The sequence below is a fragment of the Helianthus annuus genome, chromosome 16, assembly GCF_002127325.2.
Source record: "Helianthus annuus cultivar XRQ/B chromosome 16, HanXRQr2.0-SUNRISE, whole genome shotgun sequence".
Classification (NCBI taxonomy): Eukaryota; Viridiplantae; Streptophyta; class Magnoliopsida; order Asterales; family Asteraceae; genus Helianthus; species Helianthus annuus.
In genome coordinates, this window is record NC_035448.2 from 187,943,343 (window position 1) to 187,965,354 (window position 22,012).

The following is a 22,012-nucleotide window of genomic DNA, read 5'->3' on the forward strand; positions in this document are numbered from 1 at the left end:
CATGACATGTATATTGACTATACTCAATAATTTGTGTACACAATTTATTTTAATTTTATCAGCCTTCAAATAAAGTGTCATTTATTATTTTGGCCCTCAAAGTAGTTGCCATTAAATTGCCCATAGGCTTTTAGTGTGAGATAAGGTTTTGGAATTAATAGGTTGTGGGTTCGATTCCTACAAAGGGGTTTTTCTATATTTATTGGGTTTCCTCCTTAATTGGTGTATATACATTATGTCTAGTGGAGATGGATATGATCGGATGGTTCCATTGGTGGCACGATGATACTAAAGTGGTCCGTCAGTGATCCAAATTTGTCGTTCAAAAAAAAATTTAACTTGCTCCATTAAATTAGTAATAATAATCATGGTTGCAAAAGTTGCTAGACGTTCCCTAGTCGGTCGATTGGGGAGTTAAGAGTACTCGACCTAGGCGGAGAGTACTCGGGGAGTACTCGAACATTTAACTTGTAAAGAAATTAGTTTTTGGAAATTAAATATAGAGTGGATTACATAAATTGTCCTTTATTTATATACTAAATTACACTTTTTGTCCTTTGTCTTAAAAAATCACGCAAAATGTCTTTTATTTTGTATTTTTTACACACGTTTTGTCCTTTAAAGTAACTATTGTTAACTTTTACTTAACTTTAAGGTAAAAAGACCATTTTGTCCAAATGATATAGTTTAAAGTTTATTTATAAAGGACATAACTTGTAATTTACTTAAATTCTTCTATTTTATTTATTTTCTTTTTATTATATTAAGTTTATCACTATTGTTTTATCGATTAGTTTAAAAATTGTAATTCATTAATTAACATATCTTTATAAAGAATATATGTTTTTATAATTTAACTATTTTATTTGTTTAATTAAATTATTTATTTTTTTATTTTACAAATAATATAAATTTCTATACTATGTTTTATATAAACCATTGGTGTAACCGAGTTACTTTTGTATCATTTTTACAATTATTATATGTTGTACAAACGAAATTTAAACCAAAATATGGAGAAAATAAGTACATCGGTTGCGCGTTGGACTTGAGTATTGATCGACGCTTCACCTTTTAGTATTTGAAATTTTGACTCAATTACTCAAATGGACATTTAAGTATTAGACAATGGACTATTGGTATTGACTTTCAATTTTATTTACTTAAATGAGCTCTATTTAAATCTTGGACCGAACATTGTTGATGTTGGTCTCTAGTCATTTCATTAAAAATGATATACACACAATATATATATATATATATATGTATGAAAATAAATTGAGCCAACCGAGTCGAACCGAACTGAGCGGACCTTTTCTCGTGCTCGGTTCGTTTACAAACCGAACCGATTCGAACCGAGCATTTTTTCAATCGAGCTGAATCGAACGAGCAAATTTCAAGCATTTTTCGAGCGAGTATCGAATGAGCGTCGAGCGCCGGGCAATTTAAATAGCCCTAGCCTATAGTGAAATTATATCCCTTACAAGAAAATTACATATTACTTTAGAAGAAAAAATATATAATTAATTAATTTATGTACTATAAATTTGTAACATTTGTATGTATGTATAGTTGTAAATTGTGCTTAAATGGTTGTACCCTAATCAACTAATGGTTTCATCATCTTACCAAATTCAATTGGTTTGATCCGTTCAAGTAACTAGTTAGGCCGGAGGGTGTGGGGGCGCCACCCTTGCCTATTCAGCATCAATGGCGCCTGGGTGGTGGCGCCACCCCACACCATGGGGTTTAAGGAGGGGCGCTATAGGTAGCTCGCCACCATGGTAACGAGGAGGAAGAAGTGTTCAGGTGGGGCCCACATGCATTTCAACCAATACAATTTTTTTTAATTTTATTTAATAGGGGGCTTTATCCCACACGCTGCAAGTTAAGGGAATGCATTATAAAGCCCCTTGGTTGATGTGGATCATACGTGTTACTGACGTATCTTGATAAAACCCCTAGGGGCTCCATCCCACACCCTTCAGCCTTATCATCAAATTTTATAATCATTTATTTCCGTAGTAATCTATTTACACGAGAAATCCATGTTGAGAAGAATAGGACTCGTTGCCATAGTTGGGTAGCAAAATTTAAATGGGTGTTTAACAAAATTAAACATTTTTATGAACTTTCCAACATTATCACTAAAATTTCTTTGCAAATAGAGGGGTTAAATATTAACTTCTTTAATGCTTTGGGAGTAAAAGGAAAACCATTCAATGGTGTTATGTGTGAAATGTATATGTGAAGTGCACGTTATGTAGACTGAAGGGGTATGGTCTCAGATCTTGCGTCAGCATCGACCGCGAGTGACCATTACCCTTATCAAAACCCCCACCAGCCAACAACCTACTTGTGCCCATGCGAGAACGCGTCGACACAAGGGTTGAATCCAATCCATCTAGTGATGAAGGAGGACTTACCTGGAACATGAGAACGGTAGAGTGATGCGACATAGCATCACATCTGATGTATGAAAACGGAAATATTCACAGCGATGCGGCCTCGCACCGCGTCCAGTGAACACTTCTATCAATACAAGGAAGCTGGATAACAGCAACAGTCACCACAGGCGACGATGCGGCCAGCACCGCATCTCGCATATTTCTTGATCACAAGCAAGAGACGCGATAACATCAGATGTTACTGCAGGCAGCGATGCGGCTCGCACCGCATCCTATACGCTCAAACAAGTGGGACTGACACCACAGTGCAAGTGGAACCAATGGCAGTCACCTGTCAGGTCTACGTAAGCGACAGACTGACGTGGCGTCGTATCCCCGGCCGACATGTCTGACACACCTGCAAAGGTGCAGCATGTCGTCAGTCTATCCATCCACCTCCTCCTTCACTCCTCGGCTATAAATACCAACCCCAAACCAGATTTGAGGTATCTCTTCACAACTCTCTCACTACTACTACTATCTTACTTTGCTTCCCAAGCAAACTACTGATTCTCACGCCGGAGAGTGGTAACAAGGAGCACCCCCCACCCCATCCTCCTTGTTGCGAGTCACGATTTGTTTCCTTGTGCAGGAGATCAACCCACCGGTGATCCAGCCAGCGATCCTCGAGAGGAAGGGTTTAACCCTTCTTGACGAGACCAGTGAGTTAACCCTGCCCGGTTAACCATTGTTTCATCATAGACTCACTTTCCAAATGCCAAATCCGCATGTAAACAAGTATACCGTTAATATTGAACAATGTTGTATATCATTAAGGCAATCTCCAAGAATCTTCTAATAAGTTTTGGTATTGGACTAATTTTAATGGGTTTAAAATTTATTAATGACTATGTTATGGGAAAATCTTTAAAATAGGCAAATTGATCAAGAAAATTAACAAAATAAGCAACCAAATCAACCAATCAGATACAAATAAGCAGAGACGACACTAGTTTGATAATCCAACACCTTCATAACCTACCGATAAGCTGGTGCCTTCATAGCCCACACTCCTATAGGCCGACACCTCCATAGCACACACTAAGATAATCCCCTACCTTCATAGCCCATACTCAAATTAGCCGACACCTAGCCCACATTCCAATAACCGACACCATAACGCACACTCAGATAATCGGAAATCTTATAACCAACACATGTAAATTACATATGTGTAGAAAAAAGGTAACACTTTTATATTAAAAAAATGACATGTTAATGATATTTATCTATAACGCATGTGTTTTAACGTTATTTTACTAATTTCGTGAAAATAACGTTAAAAGCTGAGGACGGTTAATCATGCATCATGTGGTGGCGTTGGTTTTGTTGATTTTCTCCTATGTTAAATATCAAACCTCTAGAAGACCCAAATTTATTTATATAATTTATAAAGAAGAGTAAACTCCAAAAATGGCCCTTGAGCTTTGGCAAAAGCAAAACTCAAACTTTTGAATCTGGGTCCCATGGTTTTAATTTTGTTGCAATTTTCATCCAAAAGCAAAATCTAGTCAGTTTTTTTAGTTAACATCCAGTTTTTTTGTCTTTTTCCTTCCTTTTAATGAAGGGTAAAATGGTTAGATTTTTCAATTTGTTATAATAAAAAGTTGGAAGACTATTTTGCCCTTCATTAAAAGGGATTAAAAAGACAGAAAAATTGGATGTTAACTGAAAAATCTGATAAGATTTTGATTTTAGATGAAAATGCCAACAAAATTGAAATCACAGGAAACTAGATTCAACATATCTAATCTAACTTATAATAAAAAACTTCAAATAATGCCACATGTCATTCTCTCCTTCAACCTCATAAATTTTATTTATATTTGTTTAATTAATTTCTTATAATATTAATTTTAATTAATAACCAATATATAAATATCACTTATTTTTATCCTTATCTTTATCTAAAATTAATAAATAATTTCAATTTTTCAATTTAGACCCTTTGTTTTTTACTTTTAACCCAATTTTTTTCATCTTTTGCAATTTAATCCCAACTCTTTTTTATTTTTCATTTTGGTCCACCATACTTTTCATCTTTCCCAAGTTTTTCGTTTCGTTCTAAATTTTGTGAGTTAACGCACCGCAACGTGCGTTTGGGGTTCAACATTTTTTCATATATTTTTTCCCGTTTGATTGGCCCGTCGCGTCACATCTATTTTTCTGTGTTTGACAAGTTCGTCCAACATGCGGGTCCTGAATGAACTTAGTTATTTTTTCTGTGTTATACGTTTCGGTTTAATTTCTCAGCAACGAGCGTGCGTAATTCAAAGATTTTATGTTTGCTTTTCGCTCGGTTATTTTTTCCGTTTTTATTTATTTTGTTTTTACGAGCTTTTCCGGTGTTTGTGGATGCTGAAAATGGTATAGCATTGCTACTACTTAACACAGTCTTATGACAACCGCTGCAACACAAAGACATAATACTAGTTTAAGTTATAGACTAATGTGACAAAAGTGAACAAATCAGAGTGATGACGGTTTACTTTAAAGGAAAATAAAGTAAAAGAAAGAAAAAAAGAAGAGTTCGAGTTTGTACTTTTAGGTTGCTCAGTTTTCCACTCTGACATAGAATTCGTCTCTTCCTCCCTTCCACTCATTCTTTCATTTTAGTCGTCGTCATCGCATGCTCAATTTTCCTCTTTGACGCTTCCATCAATACAATACAATTCATCTCCCCAACCTTTCACACCAAACTCCCACAAAAATGGACTCAAATCAACAACTCAAACTCACCCAGATGAAGAATTTCATCCAAAAGCTCGGTTCTTCCACAGAGGTAACTTAATAACTCATCAATCCTAAATAAACTCACAACAAAAAAGTTTGAATCTTTAACACAATGGTACTCTGTTTCAATGTTTTGCAGAAGTATGGAGACCCAACACTAGAAAGGTTCTTGATTGCAAGATCCATGGACCCAAATAAAGCTGCAAAGATGTTTGTTTCATGGCAGAAATGGAGGGCTTCTTTTGTCCCATTAGGGTTCATCCCTGATTCACAAGTGACTGAACAATTGGATCATAGAAAGGTGTTTTTACAAGGCTTCTCTAAAGATGGGTACCCTGTTGCGATTGTTAAAGCTTGCAACCATTATCCTGCTAAAGATCAGCCACAGTTTAAAAGTAATCTCTTCTTTTCACTCTTTTTTTTTTTTTTTTTTTTTTTTTTTTTAATAATTAGGTTTCATGTGTTTGTATGTGAGTTTTCACTTGATTTGGTAACTAGATGATATGTGCTTAAGTTTGGTATAATTAGGTGAGTTGTTAATGATCATTTTCTTTAAAATTATAGTTTTTTCATGTTAAAAGTTACTACATGTTGTTTGAATTTGTCGAAAACTTGAAATTTCAGTGTCCCGGATCGTTTTATCGGTTGAGGTTTGAAGATGAAACAGTGACGGATCTAGAAAATCATTACAGGGGCAACGTTTCAATTTTTTTTTTTTCTAAAGGGATAATGAAAGCGAAAAAACATCAAATTTTACACTACCGCCAGAGCGCCAGGGGGCAACGGGGGTTACCCCTTGTTACACTCTATATCTGCCCCTGAGATGAAATCAAGTTATGCTGGTTTTTGGTTTTGGAAATGACCCGTTTAACCGTTGTGCTTTGTTCGTTTAGATTCTTCATTTTTAACTATGATTTATGTCAAACTTATTTAGTTATCGTTTGTCTTAGTTCATTTGATCGAGACAAATTATGGATTAAAATACTCATGTTCTTAGTAATATTCATGCTTTTGTTTGTTTGTTAGATTTTTTAATGGTTAGTTCCATATCTTGTTAAAGAAAATGTTTTTAAATTCAAAGATCAGCATGTAAAATCGGTTTTTTGAAATATGCTGTTAACATGCCTTCTTTATTGCATTACAATATTTCATTTTCGGTTAGGTGTATGGATAATAACTTCACCTAATAATGGAGTACCCATATTGGATAATCAATTTAGTAATGAGTTTGGTGGATCAGATGGTGTGTCACTTCTAACAGAATGGATTTATGTATAAGAGCTTCTAAGTTGACTCGCTTGAGTTGACTTTCGCTAGAACATTTTTCACTTGTTTATCAACTAAGTACTATTCCCTACGTCCCGTTTAAGGGACACATTTTTTCACTTTTGATTGTCAAATTAGAATTTTTTCATCTTCAAAACCGACTTGAACGTTTGTAGTTTGGGATACAGAATTTACAATTTTTAAATAGAATAAAGACATGTGAATAGATTCCCAAGATTCTTCCTTTGTTTTAATACATAAACTTTAGGAGATTACCATATAGTCAACTAATGCCATTAACTGTTGACGTTCATGCATCGCTCGTGGGCGGTTATAACAAACGTACTACTAAACTTAGCTTTGCTGTTGGTGGGATTTACTGAGTATGATGATATGATGATGTATGGCTAGTGCAAAGCTGATATCTTTTTTTTTTTGGTCTCGTAAATAACAGAATTTGTGGTTCATATGCTTGACAAAATAATTGCAAGGTATGTTTTTTTTATTACAATGAGTAATTAACTAATTATTGAAGGAGTACAATTAGTATAGAACAATCAACCTTAATCTTGGTTCGTTCATTTCAGTGGTGTCAAAGGAACAGAAATTGGTAACGAGAAGATGGTCGCCGTTCTTGATCTAGATCAAATTAGTTACAAAAACGTTGAGGCTCGTGCATTAATCACAGGATTTCAGTTTTTACAGGTAAAGTTTTATCTCCAATTTCCTATGCTCATTCACGTCATCGCCATATAACCTTAAAAATACAAAGAGACCACACTTTCAAATGGTGGGACCTACGCCACTACGCGGGCCAGTTGGCCCCCATGAAGTTTAAATTGATCATGTTTTCTACCAAATATCTGTAAATGTATTTATTTGGCGTTTTTTTATGTTATATTGGTTTCACTTATTGTAGGCGTACTATCCCGAGAGGTTAAAAAAGTGTTACATTTTGAGCATGCCGTGGTTTTTTGTGAGCGTGTGGAAGATGGTTTCTCGGTTCTTGGAGAAAGCAACTTTAGAGAAGGTATATTATTATACATTCTACTCCTCTTTCTTTCCATGAAGTATGTAATTGATAATGTCGTTTTGTTCGGGTATGCAAGTGAAAAACAATGAAATTTGGGTTTTGGTTACCAATGCAGATTGTAATAGTTACTAATGAGGAAGAGAAAAAGCAATTTATCAGAGAAGTTGGGGAAGATGTCTTGCCTGAAGAATATGGCGGGCGTGCGAATTTTGTCCTCATTCAAGACGTTGTACTACCCCCTTTGGAGGATTAACTGTAATTATAATAATATAACTAAACTATTGCTTACTCTTAATAATCTCAACTTGCATCATGTAAATTTTGATCAAGTCTAGACTTGGATCTTGAGTTGTCAATATGTAAACGAATTGTTTAAAGCGGTCCTTTTGACGATCAAGTAATCAAAATCTATTCAGATCTAAACATGTGTATGTATATGAAATTATGTTTTATGTATATGAATAAGAGTCTGAAAAACGGAATAGAGAAAAAGAGAGCGAGGGAGCCCATTTTGAGCGGTTAAGTTAACCAATAGAACATGGTTAGTTAAAGAGCCCATTTTGAGGGGTTAACTTAACCGATAGAATAGGGTTGGTGAGAGGTGTATAAAAACTAGCTGGTAAGCAGTGGCGGATCTAGAAAATAATTATAGGGGCAACGTTTCAAAAAAATAAAATCAATAGAGGCAGCAAAATCGAAAAAACGTCAATTTTTCAAAAAAAAAAAAAATTACACTACCACCGGAGCGTCAAGGTTGTTCTAAGGTATATCCGCTCCTGCTGGTAAGTTGTCATTATCTAGCTGGTAAGTTGGTGTGAGAGCCCTTTTTGTGTGATTAACTTAACTGATATAATAGGGTTGGGCCCGAACTGGTTTAGAGCTCGACCCTAATCGATTTCTATAGGTTCAAATTATTTAGGCCCAAAATCAATTCCAAACATGAACCGGTTTGGCCCATTAAAAAAAACCTGTTTGGTTTTGAAATGGTTCAGTTTGGGCCCAAACAGGTTTTTATACACATCTATTGTTACTTGGGCTTTATCCTAATCGGCTCATGGGCCAGCTTTATTGAGCTAAACATTCGTGACCCATCTTTTGTTTATGGGTTAATTACTAATGGGCCTAAGCCCAGATCATGTGTACTTTCTTCAATTATGAAGTTATGATGGCACAATCAAATTTCTGATATTTATATATATCAGAAAACTTTCTTAGGTATCGACTTATTTTGGTTTCAACCATCTTTCACATCATGAAATTACTTTATACTCCGATTTAATAAAAAAGAAATATATAAATTTTAGCTTATTTTTTCGTGAAAAGTCACAAAGTTTAGAAATCGCTTTAGACCTTAGAAAAGGTTGATCGAACGCGTGGACATGGAAAAGAAAAAGGGTGAGGAAGAAAGCACAATAAACAAAGATTTGATTTAAATTCATAATTGGGAACACTAAAGAAATTATTTCAATATAGAGCATAAAGCAAACCAATATAAGTGTAAAGAGTAGGATAACATTTGCCAGGGGCGGACCTGTAGTGTAAACGGGCGTAGCCCGGGCTACGGCTCAAGTTTTTACCAGTAGTGTAAAAAAAAAAAAATTTCCCGATTTTTATACATAGGACACCCCTGAACAAGTACGAGGACACCCCTAAAAAAATTTGGGATACCCCTGAGTTGAAGGTCTAGTTCCGCCACTGACATTTGCTAAATCTGGAGGTAATTAGAATTTAAGGGCTTGAACATGTGACCAGCATGGGACTCAATGTAGTTCATTTGTTTCGTTGGTAGATGCATGTACACAACCCAATCATTGCTGTTGGTTGGACTAGTTAATGTCATCACGTAACAAACTAACAATCGTTCCTGCTAGACGGAAGATGACATGATCCAAACACCACCTTACCCCATCCGAAATCCATTTTGTCCATGGTGTGAAACCGAGTTCCTGATGACACCAACACTGACATTTCATTGCTCGCAAATGCTTTTGCTATTAGAGGTTGTGAGCGACGTTCTTCCACCCAGTCTATTAGGTCCAAGAAATGGTCTTTATTGGTGGCTGTGTGCAAGAACTCATGAACTTCTGTAGCTATATTGCTCAATGGCATTTCCTTTAATTCCTAATGTTGCAAAACAAATTATATATATCAAGAGTACATGATATAATATATCTTTTACAAACACATTTAAATCTTAAATAAGTTCATTACCTGTGATCTTTTCGACCCATATGGCATTGATAAAACATTGCCAATGTGAGAAGACATTAGTGTTTTCTTCTCTTCTCCATCTCCCTCACTCAACCTACTTCGTCCATCAACCGCAAGAGCCACATTACATAATTTGTTGTGTTTTCCTGAGTCTTCCATGCTCAGTGCAACTATCTTCCACAAGAAGGAGGTGAATGCCTCTAGCTTTGACCTCCTTTTACCATTTTCACTTGCCAACAATTGTAGTTTGCTAAGCTGATCGCCCTCAATGTAATATATGCGGCTAATGAGTACATGATCACCGTTTATATCATCTCCATCATGGTCTTGCTTTGTTGGTGGTTCAAATAAAGAAAACACATCATTGATTGATGGTGAATATGTGGTTGGGCACCTTGGATTGATGATGGACCTTTGAAAAGAGGGTATCATAGATGGGGTTTCCGAGCGAGCCATGTCCGCCCATGATGAGATAAACATGTTGGCTGAGTACCCGTCAGTTGCCCGGTGATCAAACATGCACCCTATCACTATGCCTCCACATTTTAACTCTGTAACCTGTAAACAATGCTATTAAAATCAGTTGATCGAATTGATTCATATTAATAAATTTCTTTATAGATTAGGAGGCAAATACGAATATATGATATTAACGTTATTGTAAAACATTTGTTAGAGGATCATACGGACCACCGTGTGTTACATGTTTATAAAACATATGTACGTCACTTATTGCAAACTGTGTCCTTTGTCTTCAATAATTACAGAAAACGTACTCGATGTTTGCAAACCCTTGCAAGTTGTGTCATTTAGCCCTAACTCAGTTAATTTTTTTGTGGTTGAATCTAAACAAATGGACCCCACATGAGGGTATTTTGGTCATTTTACTCTCATGTGGGGGTCCATTTGGTCATATTTAACCACAAAAATTCCCTCATGTGGGTCCATTTGATCAGATTTAACCACAAAAATTAACTGCGTTAGGGCTAAGGGACATAACTTGCAAGAATTTGCAAACATCGAGTACGTTTTCTGTAATTATTGAAGACAAATGACACAGTTTGCAATAAGTGACATACATAAATGACGATTTTTGTAATTTACTCTTTTTTTTTAATATTGTTATGTTATGTACGTGTTTAAGAACAAAAATGTTGCTTAGAACTTATAATTAGATATTACCTGGATTGCAAGCACTCCATGCAGCTTCTTGGGCATCAATTTACCTTCAATGCTCTCATCAGGATTGTACAAATTGAGTTCCTTGAGCTCAACATCCGCAACCGCTTCAACGAAGTCAATACCTCGATTATTGCATCGGATTTGATTCTCTCCAGCCGCTGCATTCCATCGGATCTCGCCAGCGAGGGGGTAGTAAAGTGCAAGAGCACGAGATAAGGAAGCTTTGAGTATGTTTAGCTTGTTGGAGAAACTGCCATTTGAGGGTTTCTTGTAGCAGAAAATAGAGCCAACATCGAAAGGTGGCACAAGCAGATCCAAGTTGGTAAAGGGTAACCAGTGGTCATTGCATGGTTCTTCTGCATGCACAATCACTTTGCCCGTCACCTTCACGAAGAAATACTTATCGCTAAAGCCCATGTTTTGAAGACAAGAAATAGATATAAGAAATAAATATAGATACAGAAGTGATGCAGGTTGGTATTAGCAAATGGTAGGTATATATAGTAGCTGATTCTTGTTGCATATAAGTGTGGAAGCTCGCCAAGATAATTTCGAATTTTTGTGTCATTATTTACTTATTTATTTAAATAATAATTAATTAATTAAAAGTGTTGATGAGCGTGTTTGACTAATGAGCGTGTTTTCATTTGAGAGTTGCAGTTATTCATTCCGTCCAAACCAGAAGTTTTGGTTAATATCATCCTTTTTCTTTTCATCATCCCTATTTCAAATTTTGTTGCTAATCATGTCTACTTTAAATTCTAAAAAGTGGCTTTTTATTAATAATATAACTACATGTTTATTCTTATTATTATATTAATAATAAAAAACACCCTCCAAAACATCACCTTCTCCATCTGGCCGATAACTAACGTCACCGAGTCTAGAAACTTCCAGTTTAAGTGATTATATAGAGCTTTTCGAAGTTAATTTTTTTTTAAAAAAAAACCCTCCTTTTTTTTCTTTCTTTAACCATATTCACTGTAAGGGATAGGCGTCCATCACTCATCTCTCATTTACAACTTTCAATCAAGTTTCGTTATGTCATCCAGCATTATTCCATCACTAATGATGAATTTTAGTGGAAATGCCCATCACTTGTGATGGAATTCCATCACTCACAACCTTTTTTTTGTTTTTAAATTATAAATTAACAATAAAATTATAAATTATAAATTTCATTTAAATTAAAACAATATTTCTAGAAATATTTTAGATTACAATAAAAATAAAAACATACATAAAGAAACTCTACTCCTCGTCCGAATTAGGAAATTCCAAACCTATTGAACCTAAAAGTTCAATTAAATCGTATCTCAACCGAAAGTGAATTTCTTCATCACGCAAGTCTTGTTGGATATTTTCGGGAACGGGAACTTGTGTATGAGGATCCGGCATCCAATCTGGAGATATTGCACGTCCGACTTCTTTGATTAGCATATTGTGCAATATGATACATGCATATACTATGCTATGTATTGATTTCTTATTCACCGCACGGACCAGTCGGTTTAGTATGCCCCATCTACCCATTAAAACACCAAATGCCATCTCAACATCTTTTCTTGTTGATTCTTGCAACCTTTTGAACGTCTTTTCTTTAGCCTTGAACTTTGTATCGGCGTGAAACTTCGCTTGCCCCTCCCGTCGTAACGTTCTTGAAACCATTCTTCAGTTGCTTTGATGTCTCCAACAATCTTTAAAAATAAATTTTTTGGTAAACAAAACCGATCTTTAAACGTTTCGACACTGTAGACCGGATTCTCCACAAAATAATCGTTCATTAACACTTCGTTGGCATGTATACGATCACGATCCACCATTTTCTTCTTTGGGCGGCTCGAACTTGCTTCAAGTTCGTTATACACCGACTCGAAAAATTCAACCGTCTCATTATCGGTAGACGATTGGCTATCGCTGTCGCTGTCCTTCGGAAACGTCGAAGATGTAGGAAAATCCATTTGTGAAATATGTAGAATGTGTGATTTGTATTTTTTGTGTGGGTGAAATGGGAAGAAAGTGTGATATATATAGATTGTTTAAGTTTTTTTTTATTTCAAACGGTAACATGTAACGGTCAACAACCCACACAACGTTCCAATTTTTGAAACTTCAATGCGTGAAAAAAGTTGACGCGTGATAAGATCCACACGTGAAAAACATGATCGGCGGCAGTGTTTTCTACCGATCCACGCGTGATTGGGTGGTGACCACGGGGCGCCCCGTCCCCCAAGGGGAGTAGGGGTGCTCCACTTTCCATCACTCACCACACCTAATCATGTTTCGTCACGTCCTCAAACTTGGTTCCATCACTAGTGATAGATTTTAGTGGGGGTGCACATCACTTACCACATGTGAAGGAGAGAAGGAAGCAGGAGTGAAGGAGAAGGAAGCAAGAAGAAATCTTCAACGCGTTGTGGCTACCACGTGTTATGCGGTTCACGTGTTTTGGGCAATGGTGGCAGCAGTGTTCCACGCTAAACAACGCGTGATGGGTTGTCCACCACGCAACGCCCCGAACCCCTTAAATGGTCCATACAAAATAGATGACCTCGGCTCCCATTTAGAAAAGTTGTCTATATCCGAAACCACCGAACTAATAACGCAAGTCTTAAAGCAAGCACCTTAGACACCACTCACTAATCCATCATTAATTCAAGACTAGTTTTTTTTTGTCGTGCGTTACGGCGAAACCGAACAAATTCTAATGTAAAACAAACGTGATTTGAAAATAAATATGTTGTTTAGAAAGACAAACCATTAGAACGGTTTAGTTTATTATCGTACCGTATTATAATATCAAATAAATACTTTATTTTGATTTATTTTAAATACAACTTCGTTTTTAACAAAACTTATAACGAAATGTTAGAGGAAAAAATAAGCACAACTACGTACTTAAATTTTTAGAAAAAAAGTTATAAACGTAAATTATTGAAGAAGTATCAAATTAATCAATAAATTAATATATGTTCTAAGAAAAGGAAAAAAAGAATTATTAATATATGTTCTAAAAAAGAAAAAAATATTAAAAAACAGGTTAAGGAAATATATATTGGTTTAAAAAAGGAAAAAAGAATTAAAATTATGTTATTAAAAGTATATACAATAATAAACTATTATAATATATTAAATAAAAATTAATAAAAAGCTACATATTTCGAAAACAGTTATAAACATAATTATTAAATAAATATTAAATTAATCGATAAATTAATATACGTTTAAGAAAAGAAAAAAGAAGTATTAATATATGTTATAAAAAAGAAAATAGAATTATTAAAAAATGGTAAACGAAATATATGGTTTTAAAATAGGAAAAAGTAAAAAAAAAATATGTTGTTAAAAGTAAATAGAATAATAAACCATTTTAATATATTAAATAAAAATAATAAAAAACTACATATTGTTATAAAAATAAAGTTACTATTCATCGTTCTTCATCAACAAAATAAAAATAATAATAAAAAGCTATATATTTAGAAAAAAGTTATAATATAAATTACTAAATAAATATTATTAACCAATAATTTAATATATATTTTAAAAAACAATATAAAGAAGTATTAATATATGTTATAAAAAAGAATAGAATTATTAAAAAATGGTAAACGAAATATATGGTTTAAAAAAAGGGAAAAAATAGAAAATATGTTATTAAAAGCAAATATAATAATAAACCATCATAATATATTAAATAAAAAATAATAAAAAGCTACATATTATTATAAAAATAAAGTTACTATTTATCGTACTAACTCTAATAATAAACCATTTTAATATATTAAATAAAAAAGAATAAAAAACTACATATATCATAAAATTAAAGTTACTATTCATCGTTCTTCATCAATAAAATAAAAAAATAACAAAAAGCTATATATTTAGGAAAAAGTGATAAACATAAATTATTAAATAAATATTATTAATCGATAATTTAATACATGTTTTAAAAAACAGAAAAAAGAAGTATTAATATATGTTATAAAAAAGAAAATTGAATTATTAAAAAATGGTAAACGAAACGGTTTTAAAAAGGGAAAAAAATAAAAAAAATATGTTTTTAAAAGTAAATATAATAATAAACCATTATAATATATTAAATAAAAAATAACAAAAGGTATATATTATTATAAAAATAAAGTTACTATTCATTATCCTTCATAACAATATATATATATAGAGAGAGAGAGAAAGGTCACGGCTTATCATACTTCACGTAGGAGACAATGGTAACCGTTGTATCAGGGGTATAATCACGCATGGAACATATAATCACGCATATATGGACCACATAATCACGCATGGGACCACATAATCACGCATGGAATCCAAAATCACGCACGTTATTTTGGTCAAAAAAATAATTACGCATGTTATATATTTCGTGAAGTACGTTAATGTACGTTAAGGCGTGAAGTACATTATACTTTTTCTCTCTCTCTCTCTCTCTCTATATATATATATATATATATATATATATATATATATAATTGATTCTGTTAACACAAAAATAAAACGAAACATCTTAAGCAATTAACTGAATTATTATTAATAAGAATTAAACGTGAGGGTTTTTTTTAACGGTAAGGAACGACGTGCCAACCATCGTGATAACGGGTGCTGTGACCAAGGTCGACTATTCGACCGCCGCCAACCCCTTGTCTCTCCTAGATGCGTGGAAACCCGACCTCTACCCGCCCGAAAGCACGACAGTGGAATAATCGGTAAAACCTCGCCTCCCATTCAAGACGAACCAGCACCACCCGTATTCGCCCTTCAGCTGGATGCCGCTGAAAATAATGGGGAGAATGGGAGCCGAACCTGGGTCACAAGGAACACCAAGTCTTTCCCCAACCACTCCACCACTACCTCATTGACTTAAACGTGAGAGTTAAGTTAAGTTGAGTTAATTGATTTTGCTGCTACAATCGAGTAGAAGGGGAACCAAGCATGAACAATCAACTCATCACTAGGCACTTGCTAGTGCAAAGCGTGTCACATTGCACGCATCACCACCCTTTAGGTTTCTCTGGCTAAGAAAACGATATCATTAACAAGGGCATACCTATACGGGTCAGCCACACCCCATTAATCTTTTTTCTTAGTGTTACATATAAGATAAAGGGTTATTAGATTTTATCACACCCAACTATTCGCTATTGGCCATTGTCACCCTTAACTGGCACTTTGACCCTTGCAACCCCCAACTTAATACTTTGGGTGTTCTATCACCCAAGAGTAAATCAACCGCTGACACTATTAGTTTTTTTACCCTATGTGGCCATTTTTATATGAGGTGGCTTATTTTTGATGAGGTGGCAAGGTGATGTAGATCTAGAGCAATTATAACCCGTTTAAGTTTGGATATAACCCGTTATTTCTCCACCCACCCACCCACTTATAAACCCTAAATCAATCCCATTCTCTCTTTCTAATCTCTCTACTTTCTCTCTGCAACCACAACAAGCACCCGCTATCACCCAACACTTCATCCACCTCCACTATGTAACCAGCGTCATCCACCATCGCTACCTACCTCCACCACTAACACTTCACATACCTCCACATTGTAACCACTGTCATCCACCATCGCCACACACCTCCACCACTAACAGCTGGAACACCGACCACTACCACCGCTTGAAACGCCGTCGGACCACTAACACCTGAAACACCGGCCACTACCACCGCTTGAAACGCCTTCAGACCACTAACACCTGAAAATTCGGCCATTACCACCGCCTGAAACGTTGTCGGACCACTAACACTTGGAACGCCTCCACCATGTAACCACCGTCGGACCACTAACACCTGAAACGTCAGACCACCACCACACCAACTACCACTGTCACCACACTGCTGCACCTCTACATCAGCACCTCAACATCACCCACCACTGCACCATTCCGTTCAACCCCACAACCACCGTAACTCCACCTTCAACCACCATCAACCACTACCTCCTATCTATGAACAACAGTGAAGGAGAGGGAGAAACCAAGAGGGTGGCAACTAGTTAGTTTGATTTAGGCTTTGTTTTTTTAGAGAGAAACAGCATATCGTAAAGAGAGAGAGCGGGAGAGGATGATTAAGGGCATGTTTGGCTAAGCCCCACTACACATGATCTTATAATCTTCACGGGGAGGCCGGAATCCGTCGTATGGCGCCGCCTGCGGCGGTGTGCGGCGGCGCAATGGGGCGCTATAGCCTAGTTTGGCGTTATGTTGCGTACTACTACGGAGGGTCTTAGAGCATTCACATCCCATTCCCCATTTTTATGTGAGTGGCCTCTACATATTATAAAAAGTGATTTTAAGTGAGTAAAGGAGAGGAAAAATGTTATTGTTCATCTGTATATTTGTATATTTGAGGGGCACTATTCACCCCTATTAATTTTCAAATATTTTTTTGAAAGTAGTTGTGAGTGGAAGAGAAAGAAAAGATACTGATAAAGATATAAAAAAGTATTATTTAATTGATAAAAAGAGAGAAAATATATTGATTTTTAGTGTAATTATAGAAATAGAGATAGGGGAAAGGATGTGAATACTCTTAGTTACGGGTTTGGTTCACAGAATTCGTTATAATTGCAATTGGAATTTAATGATTCTTTTTTAAAATACAAAATATGTTTGGTTACTAAATCTTTTATGGAATTGGAGTTTAAAACAAATTGGATGATGGTGTAGCAATGGCATGCGGCGACAACGATGGTGGCGTAGGCGCCGGTTCGGGTGACAAAATAGTTACAAGTTTCTCCATAAAATGATAATAATTATAACTATTTTTAAGATTACTTCTTACAGCTTTGGGACGCAAGTATGAATTAACTATTTTTTTTTTAATTTCTATCGGTATTGCATAGGAAATTTGTTACGAAATCCAGGATTTATTTCGTAGTAAATTTGTCTCAGAGTTGTCGGAATTTGCGACAAAAAAGATTGCATATGAATTGTTCCCTCACTAAGTAGTGTATTACTTATCCAATGAAGTATATAAACTTATTTCATGGGGGTTATTTAAGTGATCATAGATGTATGAGCGTTGTCTCCCGCAAGCACTATAAGAAAACGAGGCAATAGGGGTGACATTTATCACCGCTAAAAGTGGTGATCGTCGTTGCTATTGATCTTTTCCTGTCGCAGCTATTGGTTCCGTCAAACCCCATCCATTGGATGTGATAAGAAATGTGTGGCTAGGTTTTCAAGTGGGGCAACGTGTCCGGATAGGGCAATAGCGGCGACATATGGGATGTCGCCGCTATTGGTGGCACCACTAAAGGTAGGGCATTCTTGTAGTGAAGGCTATAATGTTGTATCATATGAAGCAGAGATTATAAGCAATGACAAGTTTTTGAAATGTTCAATTGAATAATATTTGAACATGGAGACTATTGAGTGGTTCGGGGTATGTAAAATAAGTGAAATAAGAACTTTTTTATTTAATGTTATAACAACGAACAATTTTTTTAATAAAACCAATATAAGTGTGCAGAACATATAAACATGTTAAATCTGGAGGTAAACAGAATCCAAGGGCTTGAACATGTGCCCAGCATGGGACTCAATGTAGTTCATTTGTGTGATTGGCAAATGCATGTAGACAACCCAATCATTGTGGCTGGTTGGACTAGGTAATGTCATCACATAAGGGTGAAGGGGGTGCACACCTAATAGGTGAGTGCCCTCTCTTACGCCAAACCAATCCCCGTGTGCCACGTCAACTCCCCTCTTAAACTCCCCTAACACCCCCATTTGATGGCGCCACTCCCCTCTTAACTCCCCTTATTTTTTTATTCAAAAAAAAAAAAAAAAAAAAAAACAAAGAAAATCTATGATTGGATGGATCCAAGGCTGGCCCACCAAACTTCCCCCTCCTCCATCGGTGAGTCCATGCCCATCTTCACCCCCGATTCGGGACCCCGCGGGGATGGCGGCGGTGTTCCCGATCGGGGAAATGGTTCACCGATCACCTCACCGATTGCGCCCCGTTCACCCTAACAGTCTTGCCTGCCAGTTGGGACATGACATGATCCAAACACCACCTTACCCCACCCGAAATCCATCTTGTCCATAATGTGAAATCGTGTTCCGGTTGACACCATCACCGACATTTCTTTGTTAGCAAATGCTTTTGCTACTAGCGGCAATGTGCGGCGTTCTTCAACCCAGTCTATTACATCCAAGAAATGGTCTTTCGTGGTAGCTGTTTGCAAGAACTCATGAACTTCCGTCGCTATATTGCTCAATGACATCTGCTTCAATTCCTAATGTTTCAAAATCAAAGTCAATTAGATTTTCCACCATTTTACTTGCAATATATGTAACTAGGGTTGCTAAGATTGGCAGATACAACATGAAATGAGGGCAGCAGCATTCTGATTACTTATTTATGTTTGAGGTTTTACTTTTATTTTTTAGGTTTTTTTTATTTTATATAAGTAATATTTTTCTTTTTAATTTGTTTAATGATGTTTACTTTTATTTATTTGTTTAACTAACTTAAAATAAATATTAAACTTATTGGGGTACCTTGTTTAATTTATGAAATCGAAAAGAGAAAGAAGCATAATGTGTGTTGTGCTATTAATTAGTAGTTTGACATAATATGATCACTACAGTTTTAGCTTGAAGGATTACTTCAATGACAGATTAAACAACTTGTAGCAATCCAAAACGTTCTATTATTAAAATGTACTTAATCATTTTCCGATTAAAATCAAAGGTTAAACATAATAATTCTTAGCAAAAGCATAAGAATGCACCTTCAATCAAGGAAGGTTGAGTACATGTGTTGTTAAGGAAAAAACATGAAAAGGCTTTTATCTTAAAAAATTTACTCAATACTTAAGTTTTGGGTTTCTCATTAGAGTATTTTACTGTAAAGCGGATAACGTTTTTTATGCATTCATGTAAATGATTTATCAAGAGTGCGCCACGATATAAGCTTTTACAAACGAAATTAATTAAACATTAAATAAGTTGTTTACCTGTGATCTTTTCGACCCAGATGGCATTGATAGAACATTGCCAAAGTGAGAAGCCATTTGTTTTTGTTTCTCTTCTCCATCTCCTTCACTCAACCTACTCCGTCCATCAACCGCAAGAGCCACGTTACATAATTTGTTGTGGTTACCCGAGTCTTCCATGCTCAATGCAACTATCTTCCACAAGAAGGAGGTGAATGCCTCTAGCTTTGACCTCCTTTTACCGTTTTCACTTGCCAACAATTGTAGTTTGCTAAGCTGATCACCCTCAATGTAATATACGCGGCTAATGAGTGCATGATCACCGTTTATATCGTCTCCATCATGGTCTTGCTTTGTTGGTGGTTCAAATAAAGAAAACACATCACTGATTGATGGTGAATAAGTTGTTGGGCACCTTGAATTGAGAATGGACCTTTGAAAAGAGGGTATCATAGATGGGGTTTTGGATCGAGCTATGTCCGCCCATGATGAGATAAACATGTTGGCTGAGTACCCGTCAGCTGCCCGGTGATCAAACATGCACCCTATCACCATGCCTCCACATTTTAACTCAGTAACCTATAATTTATGGTAGACAATGCTATTAAAATCAGTGGAATTGATTCATATTAATATATTTCTTTATAGATAAGAAACCAAATACAAATACATGATATTAACGTTATTATAAAACATTTGATTGAGGATCATCATATATACGGACCACCTTGTGTTACATGTTTGATAATTGATAACAAACATACATCATCATCATCATCATCATCATCATCATACTCAGTAAATTCCACCAATAGCGAAGCTAAGGTAGGGTCTGAGGAGGGTAGATGTAGACAGCCTTACCTCTACCTCGTAGGATTAGAGAGGCTGCTTACAGTGAGACCCCGGCTCGATTGTAGTTTTGTATCAAGCCTTGGACCTAAGACACATAACACTCAAACAATCGGGACAGAGACTGATTGGTGCATGTACCCCCGTGTCTTGCGGCTATCAATGTCACCACATGATGCATTATTAACCATCCGCCGCTTTTAACGTTATTTTCACGAAATTAGTAAAATAACGTTAAAGTTAGTACCATTTCACTTTTGTCACCCGAGCGCCCACACATATATACATTATATACATTACCTGGATGGCAAGCACCCCATGCAGCTTCTTGGGCATCAATTTACCTTCAATGCTCTCATCTGGATTGTACAAATTGAGTTCCTTGAGCTCCACATCTGCAACCGCTTCAACGAAGTCAACACCACGGTTATTGCAGCGGATTTGATTCCCTCCAGCCGCTGCATTCCATAGGATCTCACCGGCAAGCGGGTAGTAAAGTGCAAGAGCACGAGATAAGGAAGCCTTGAGTATGTTTAGCTTGTTGGAGAAACTGCCATTTGAGGGTTTCTTGTAGCAAAAGAAAGAGCCAACATCAAAAGGTGGCACAAGAAGATCAAGGTTGGTAAAGGGTAACCAGTGCTCATTCCATGGATCTTTTGCATGCACCACCACTTTGCCAGTCACCTTCACGAAGAAATACTTATCGCTAAGGCCCATGTCTTGAAGACAAGAAATAGATATGATTATGAAAGGGAAGATCGAGATGCAGGTTGTTATTAGCAAATGGAAGGTGTATATATATGGTAGCTGGTTTGCATGTCGTACATATCTGTGTGGAATCTAGCTAGCTAGATCGCCAAATAATTTCGAATAGTTGTGTCATTATTTATATAAATCAAGCAATCAATTTAAATGAAGCTATACCTGCCGTATTAATTATTCTTTTTCTAACTAATTTTGAGGTTTGAGAGTTGCTGCTAATATTCCCTCCGTCCAAGCCAAAACTTCCCGGTTAATAATATCATCCTATTTTCGTTCATATATCAATAAACAGTCAATTAAGGTTCATATTCATAAGACACGTGCATATATAATATGTTCATTTATGAATTGAATCATTTTATCTTTTGTTTTTCTTTGCATTATCCCTATTTCGAATGTTGTTCCTAATTATGGCTACATGTTATGTTTATAACAATTAAGGTATATCCTCCCAAACATCACATGATCGGTAGCAAACTAAGGTCTGGGTCAGTACCCCATAGATGCACACATACAACATACACACATACATGAATTCACACTTACCTACATGTGTGT

The 22,012-nt window shown here is 35.8% G+C and overlaps 3 protein-coding genes across 3 annotated transcripts; 1 reads left to right on the forward strand and 2 right to left on the reverse strand.

The window, feature by feature from the left end:
* Positions 1–4,978: 4,978 nt before the first annotated feature.
* LOC110918743 (sec14 cytosolic factor) lies at positions 4,979–7,902 on the forward strand. The gene is made up of 6 exons (XM_022163027.2): positions 4,979–5,229; positions 5,320–5,575; positions 6,901–6,937; positions 7,034–7,151; positions 7,366–7,476; positions 7,595–7,902. Exons 1-6 carry the CDS (start codon positions 5,158–5,160, stop codon positions 7,730–7,732), a joined length of 732 nt encoding a protein of 243 aa, XP_022018719.1. The 5' UTR covers positions 4,979–5,157; the 3' UTR covers positions 7,733–7,902.
* Positions 7,903–8,887: 985 nt separating this feature from the next.
* LOC110917078 (omega-hydroxypalmitate O-feruloyl transferase) lies at positions 8,888–11,318 on the reverse strand. The gene is made up of 3 exons (XM_022161692.2): positions 10,873–11,318; positions 9,691–10,248; positions 8,888–9,600 (listed from the first exon to the last, which is right to left on the reverse strand). Exons 1-3 carry the CDS (start codon positions 11,287–11,289, stop codon positions 9,331–9,333), a joined length of 1,245 nt encoding a protein of 414 aa, XP_022017384.1. The 5' UTR covers positions 11,290–11,318; the 3' UTR covers positions 8,888–9,330.
* Positions 11,319–18,871: 7,553 nt separating this feature from the next.
* On the reverse strand, positions 18,872–21,409 carry LOC118488318 (shikimate O-hydroxycinnamoyltransferase-like). The gene is made up of 3 exons (XM_035985689.1): positions 20,993–21,409; positions 19,865–20,422; positions 18,872–19,141 (listed from the first exon to the last, which is right to left on the reverse strand). The coding sequence occupies exons 1-3, from the start codon at positions 21,407–21,409 to the stop codon at positions 18,872–18,874; spliced, it is 1,245 nt and encodes a 414-aa protein (XP_035841582.1).
* Between the last annotated feature and the right edge of the window lie 603 nt (positions 21,410–22,012).

Bases quoted from the DNA above. Each gene is read 5' to 3' on its own strand.
- LOC110918743 (XM_022163027.2), top strand. From the start codon at position 5,158: ATGGACTCAAATCAACAACTCAAACTCACCCAGATGAAGAATTTCATC. The intron at 5,576-6,900 runs GTAATCTCTTCT...CGTAAATAACAG, and splicing joins AGATCAGCCACAGTTTAAAA to AATTTGTGGTTCATATGCTT. The intron at 7,477-7,594 runs GTATATTATTAT...TTACCAATGCAG, and splicing joins AGAAAGCAACTTTAGAGAAG to ATTGTAATAGTTACTAATGA.
- LOC110917078 (XM_022161692.2), bottom strand. From the start codon at position 11,289: ATGGGCTTTAGCGATAAGTATTTCTTCGTGAAGGTGACGGGCAAAGTG. The intron at 10,249-10,872 runs GTAATATCTAAT...CATTGTTTACAG, and splicing joins ATGGAGTGCTTGCAATCCAG to GTTACAGAGTTAAAATGTGG. The intron at 9,601-9,690 runs GTAATGAACTTA...TTGCAACATTAG, and splicing joins ATGGGTCGAAAAGATCACAG to GAATTAAAGGAAATGCCATT.
- LOC118488318 (XM_035985689.1), bottom strand. From the start codon at position 21,409: ATGGGCCTTAGCGATAAGTATTTCTTCGTGAAGGTGACTGGCAAAGTG. The intron at 20,423-20,992 runs GTAATGTATATA...CATAAATTATAG, and splicing joins ATGGGGTGCTTGCCATCCAG to GTTACTGAGTTAAAATGTGG. The intron at 19,142-19,864 runs GTAAACAACTTA...TTGAAACATTAG, and splicing joins CTGGGTCGAAAAGATCACAG to GAATTGAAGCAGATGTCATT.